The 5,476-nt window shown below is 46.7% G+C and overlaps 1 protein-coding gene across 3 annotated transcripts; it reads right to left on the minus strand.

Annotated features, from left to right (window-relative positions):
- Positions 1 to 1,677: 1,677 nt before the first annotated feature.
- Positions 1,678 to 4,705, minus strand: LOC116784515 (interleukin-17F-like). Of its 3 annotated transcripts, XM_032683216.1 has the most exons (6): positions 4,638 to 4,705; positions 4,452 to 4,551; positions 3,536 to 3,574; positions 3,363 to 3,456; positions 2,030 to 2,060; positions 1,678 to 1,939 (listed from the first exon to the last, which is right to left on the minus strand). In XM_032683216.1, exons 1-6 carry the CDS (start codon positions 4,686 to 4,688, stop codon positions 1,823 to 1,825), a joined length of 432 nt encoding a protein of 143 aa, XP_032539107.1. In that variant the 5' UTR covers positions 4,689 to 4,705; the 3' UTR covers positions 1,678 to 1,822. The 3 variants fall into 3 exon arrangements, with proteins under 3 accessions (XP_032539107.1, XP_032539104.1, XP_032539105.1); XM_032683213.1 differs by having other exon boundaries at positions 1,678 to 2,060; XM_032683214.1 differs by lacking the exon at positions 4,638 to 4,705 and having other exon boundaries at positions 1,678 to 2,060; positions 3,363 to 3,574; positions 4,452 to 4,505.
- Positions 4,706 to 5,476: the final 771 nt, after the last annotated feature.

The raw sequence follows: 5,476 nt of genomic DNA on the forward strand, positions 1-5,476 counted from the left end.
TGATTCGACAGAAAAGCACCAAAGGAATCATCACAGAATCATAGAATCACAGAATCACAGAATGGTTTGGGTTAGAAGAGACCTTAAAGATCATCCAGTTCCAAACCCCCTTGCCAAGGGCAGGGAAACTTTCCACTAGACGAGCTTGCTCTAGGTCGAGTCCAACCTGGCCTTGAGTCGTTTAGACCCAACGACTCACCTGACCTACTCTGGGGAGGAAACCCAGGGTCTACCTGCACGGGGTGGATCTAATTTTAAGCGGTTTCTGTGCAGTCAAAATGAAATACGAGAATGCATTCACACAGGTTTGCCCTGATTTAAATGCAGGGGGAAAAGGAAATAGAGGCTTAAAGCCTCCACCAACAGGAATCAAAGTCAGAGGTCTGAGAGTCTGGCTCAGCTCTGGGTAAAAGATGAAGTAATGTCAAAAAAAAGCAACGTTGCAGCAATTTGATAAAATAATAAATAGTTATATAATCACAGAATATCCTGAGTTGGAAGGGACAAACAAGGATCATCGAGTCCAGCTCCTGAACAGTGAGTCCTTTCAGTCTCTGCTCCTTGTGCAGCTAAGGGAGAGAAAGGGCAATTCTTCCTTTCCTAAAGTAGGACACCCCAGCTCAGCAGACAATCCTGCCCTGCAGGTACAATTCCTCATTCCCTTGATGGGGAGGGATCCTCTTCCACCACATCAATCCCAGCACCTATTATTTAGCTGGCTAAAGATGAGCAAGATGAAGCCACCTTGTATTTCCTTGCATTCCTGCTCAGCCAGCCATCCAGCTGGTGGAGAAGGGTGCTTGTCAGGATGACTTCTGGTCTGGAAGACGATAGGACAGGCCTTTCCCAGCTCTCATGAACCAGGTTCCCAAATTCCACCTGCAGCCTTGCAATGTGATATCTCCCATCTCATTTCCCACCATCCCCAGGGACCATCCCCAAGGTCTAGAGAACCTGGCTCCATTGCCATCTCCCCCAGTGTTGCCTATAGAACCTTCCTTTACTCCTTTCAGTCTCTTTTTTTGCATCTTTTCATCTGTTTAGGCTGCAAATTCTCTTCTGCTCACTCTTACTCATATCACTGTACCGGAAAATGCCTGATCTTTGCTGAAATCTCTTGGTGCTACTGCAGCACAAACCTGTTCTCTGTGTCTGCTTTCATTTTGAGCTACCACAAAACAACTTTTTTTAAATAAAATATTATTTTTTATTCAGCAGATAAGTTATTGAATAAATACAGATTAAAATTATCCTTTTTTTTTGTACTCTGAGCACCCACAAAGCCATAAATACAGTCATAAATATAAGACATAAATAGAATTATAAATATTTGATTGACACAGATAATATCTTAGTGAGCAGGGGTAACCAGAGAAGGGAAAGGGGTAGGGGATGAGTAAGGGAAGGAGAAGGTGCAAGAGGAGGAATTTTTTATGGCAGTGCTGGTAGGTATGTATTCATTAAGGCAACTTACTGCCCAAGGACAACTTTTGAAAATATAACTCCTTTGACTCACCAAACTGATAAAAACTACAATGACAAATAAATTCAAAAAAGCACTGCTTGGGGTCACAAACAAAGCTTTTTCTCCATCCCTCTCCCTCCCCTCCATCACCAGCTACTGGCGATTCCCATTCTAAAATCCATCAAGCAACAACAGCTGAATCATGAGGTAATTTCAAGAGGTAATTTGTTCAGGTTTGGAAAGGCGATGTCGTGTTGAATTCCTGGGATTCGCGGTGGGCGACTGTGGGATTTCACCAGAGGGGTGTCTATAGGATATATTGCTTCTTCCCAGTGTGGCCTGCCCTAATAATTCCTCCTAGGAGTGGTGGTGGATGACTGGAGTGACGCAGGTGCAGCCCACGGTGATGACCTTCTTCTCCAGGCGGTAGGTGGGCCGGCAGCCCTGCAGCTCCCGCCGCAGGACCAGGATCTCCTGCTTGATGGGGACGGAGTTGAGGCTGTGGTCCTCCTGCCCCAGGGGGCTCACACAGCCAGAGAGGCGGCACTGGGCATCAGCAATCACCTGGGGGAAGCGGTTGGGATCCTTGTCAAGCCTGGGGATGGGCACACAAAAGGGATTTATGTCTTTGCACAGCAAGGGTTGGTAGAATCTTCTTGTTTATCTCCATGGAAGTACCTCACTGTTCACCTGCGCAACCTCACTATGAGACCTGGCCAAATAATTTCCCTGTCCTCAACATTTTTTAGAATTATGTCCTAGAAATGGAATCATGTTGCGGAGGATAATACTGCTGTATCATTCTTTGGGAATTGGGAATGGAGAGGAGCTGAGTTAAATACAGAACTGATTGCAATTGCACAATTCATGGTTTTAATTTCAGAATTCAGAAACTTCTTTCAGTTTGGAAAATTTAGAATTACAATGGACTGACATCATTTTTTTCCCAGAGGAATAATTAATTTCATCATCGTTTCGACCCCATGCAGTGCTATAGCCTAGAGGCAGATTGGCTGGAAAGCTGGAAAAGGACCTGGGAGTGCTGTTTGACAGCAGCTGAACATAAGCCAGGTGTGCCCAGATGGCCAAGAAGGCCAATGGAACCTGAGCTGTGTCAGCAATAGTGCAGCAGCAGGGCCAGGGTAGTGCCCATCCCTGTGCTGGCACTGCTGGGGCACCTCCAGTGCTGGGGGCAGCTCTGGGTCCCTCGGACAAGAGAGACACTGAGGGGCTGGAGCATGTCCAGGGAAGGGAACGGAGCTGGGGAAGGGTCTGGAGCACCAAGAGCAGCTGAGAGAGCTGGGGGGGCTCAGCCTGGAGAAAAGGAGGCTCAGGGGGGACCTTCTCTATCTCTCTGACTCTCCGACAGGAGGGTGGAGCCAGGTAGAGGTCGGACTCTGCTTCCAAGGAACACATGACAAGAGGAAAAGGCCTCAAGTGGTGCCAGGAGCGGTTTAGATTGGATGTAAGGAAAAAATTCTTCCCCAAAAGGGTTGACCAGCCCTGGCACAGCTGCCCAGAGCAGTTGTGGAATCACCATCCCTGAAGGGGTTTAAAAGCTGTATAGATGTGACACTTGGGGACATGGTTTAGTGGTGGCTCTGGCAGTGCTGGGGGAATGGTTGGACTTGATGATCTTAGAGGGATTTTCCAACCTAAAGGGTTCTGTGATTGACACAGGCTGACAAGATGACTAGAAACCTTTCCAGTGAAGTCCCTTTGCACTTCAGTTGGTCTTAGAGAAATCTCACACAACATCAAAAATCAGCATATGTCAAGAAGTGTTTGCAATATTTACAGGACTCTGGGCATATGCTGAGAAACAGTCATCGTTTACCCCCAAAAAATCCTCTTTGTACACAGACATCACAATTTAGATAACAAGTAAGCAGTTTACCTGTAATCCCAAGGAGCGAGAGATCGGTTCCTGATATCATGGACCATCCTAAAGGCATGATGTGACTTGCTGATACGAATGTTGACTTCCACTGCTGTGGGGAATTTGAGATCCTTTTGGTTCAGGCAATCTTCACTCAGCCTCACAGAGGCACTGGCCTTTCTGGAACTCACAGTGAGTGCTAGAACCAGCACCAAAACCAGTGATCTGAACTGAGAGAGAAGAAAGTTGTCTTAGTTCTGTCCAGGTAAGAAAAGGAGAGCAGAAAAAGCCAAGTCTTGACTTAACTGGAGCATCAATGGACTACCTTCATACTTATATTTGGGTGAGACATGCCAGCATGAACAAACAGCACAGCACCGCAAATAAAACTCATCAGAACAGGCGCTTAAGTCTGATTTAAATTCTGATTCATAGTTGGCTTTGCACCAAGAAGAGTATCCCTCAAACAAGCTGCAAAAGGTCCTCCTCCACAGTCACACAGCACTGTCTTATGACCTACAAAGGAGGGTAAGGACTGAGCTGACCTTATGCCTTAGAAATCCAGGAAGAAATGCAATTTCTCAGGACAGTAAAGACTGGCCACCCTCATCTGCTGGAAATAACCCTTTTCCCAAGGAAATCTGAGATTCTCAGGCCATCTCCAGTAGACAGAGCTTTAGTGACTCACAGAGTCATAGAATATCCTGAGTTGGAAGGGACCCACAAGGATCATCAAATCCAACTCCTAAAAAGAAGACAAAATAAATGAAGAGGTTTTAAGGAAATCACAGGAGCTGATTGTGCTGCAAATGCTGCCCAGGTTGAAATTTAAATTCATAGACATTCACAGTGAAATTTCAGCAATTTTTATAGCATGTTGTCTGAGAAAAGGACTGTCTCCCCCAAGTGCTGATAACTAAGAGATAAATAAAGCATAAATAGTCCACTACATCCTTGTCACTCAAGCACCAAACACAGCTGCATCAGCATCTCATTCAGCTCCCACCAGGACCAAAAGGGTTTCTTGTAGAAATCACAGGACCTGTACTCTGCTTTCTCTCTTGCAGAAAATATTTCTTAACCCTTATATTAAATGTAAGTACTTACCACAGCAGTGTAGTTGGAAAAAGCCATGGCAACCTCTCTGCTGCTTTGGGCAGGGTGACAAGGCACGAGAGTTCTCCTTCTCTGAGGCCCCTTCCACCTGCTTGTGTCTCAAAGACAGTTGTGATCTCCTTTTTATAGCAAAGTTCAGCCACTACCACCCTTTCCATTGCAGCACAGCTGCCTTACCTGACCTGAGGTTGAGCTGAATATTTCATTTCCTAGCCCACTTCCTTCCATCTACCCCCAAAAAGGGGAGGGCAGACACTATCACCAGAATCCCAAATTAACCAATACTATTTCTTCAGGCAGATAAAGAGATAAGGAAAGAAAAAGAGCAAAAAAAATTTGTTCAGGCAGCTTTTTTTTACTGCCACCCACCCCCTCTTTCTAATAATAATGTTCTTTCACCACAAACACGTGTGTGGATGCACTTCCATGTGCCTCACACAAACCAGACGGTAGAGATGAGCAAGCTGCAAAGCCAGGCACCCAGCAAGGCTTTCAAAATGAGGACAGCACGTGGGACTTCACCATTTAACCTCCCTTGGCCCCAGCTGCACAATTTATCCTCACCTGGTCTTGGGGTTCCCTCTGTCTTGCAAGGACGGAGCAGGGGAAAAATAGGAACCACAGGGAATTCCTCCTGGGAGAACTCAGAGCATCAGGACCTGGGATGTCTCTCTCTTTCACTTCCGAGTTTCCGTGTTGACATGCTCTGGAGAGCTCCACAAAAAGCTCTGCTCTCTTTGAAAGGCCCTGTAAGGGCCCTGAGGGCACTGATCACCCCTGATGGCCTCAACCACCATCAGCAGGGCCCCCATTCCAGGTCAGCCTTGAATCCCAGTGCCTGCCCAAGCTATGCTGTCAGAATGCTGCTTTCCTGTCCCTTCTCTGGCCTTGCCAACTGGGTGGACCTTGGAGTAGCATTTCTCCTGGATGGACTCCTTGACATTCATGGTGGGGAATGGAGTTGGGGAAGGGGCTGGAGCACCAAGGGCAGTTGAGGGAGCTAGAGGGGCTCAGCC

This window comes from Chiroxiphia lanceolata, chromosome 3 (genome assembly GCF_009829145.1).
Source record: "Chiroxiphia lanceolata isolate bChiLan1 chromosome 3, bChiLan1.pri, whole genome shotgun sequence".
Taxonomy (NCBI): Eukaryota; Metazoa; Chordata; class Aves; order Passeriformes; family Pipridae; genus Chiroxiphia; species Chiroxiphia lanceolata.

Coding starts and splice junctions, on each gene's coding strand:
- LOC116784515 (XM_032683213.1), bottom strand. CDS start 4,688: ATGGAAGGAAGTGGGCTAGGAAATGAAATATTCAGCTCAACCTCAGGT. Junction 3,457..3,535: donor TGCTGGTTCTAGCACTCACT/GTGAGTTCCAGA, acceptor AATTCCCCACAG/CAGTGGAAGTCAACATTCGT. Junction 2,061..3,362: donor CTCGCTCCTTGGGATTACAG/GTAAACTGCTTA, acceptor GCCCATCCCCAG/GCTTGACAAGGATCCCAACC.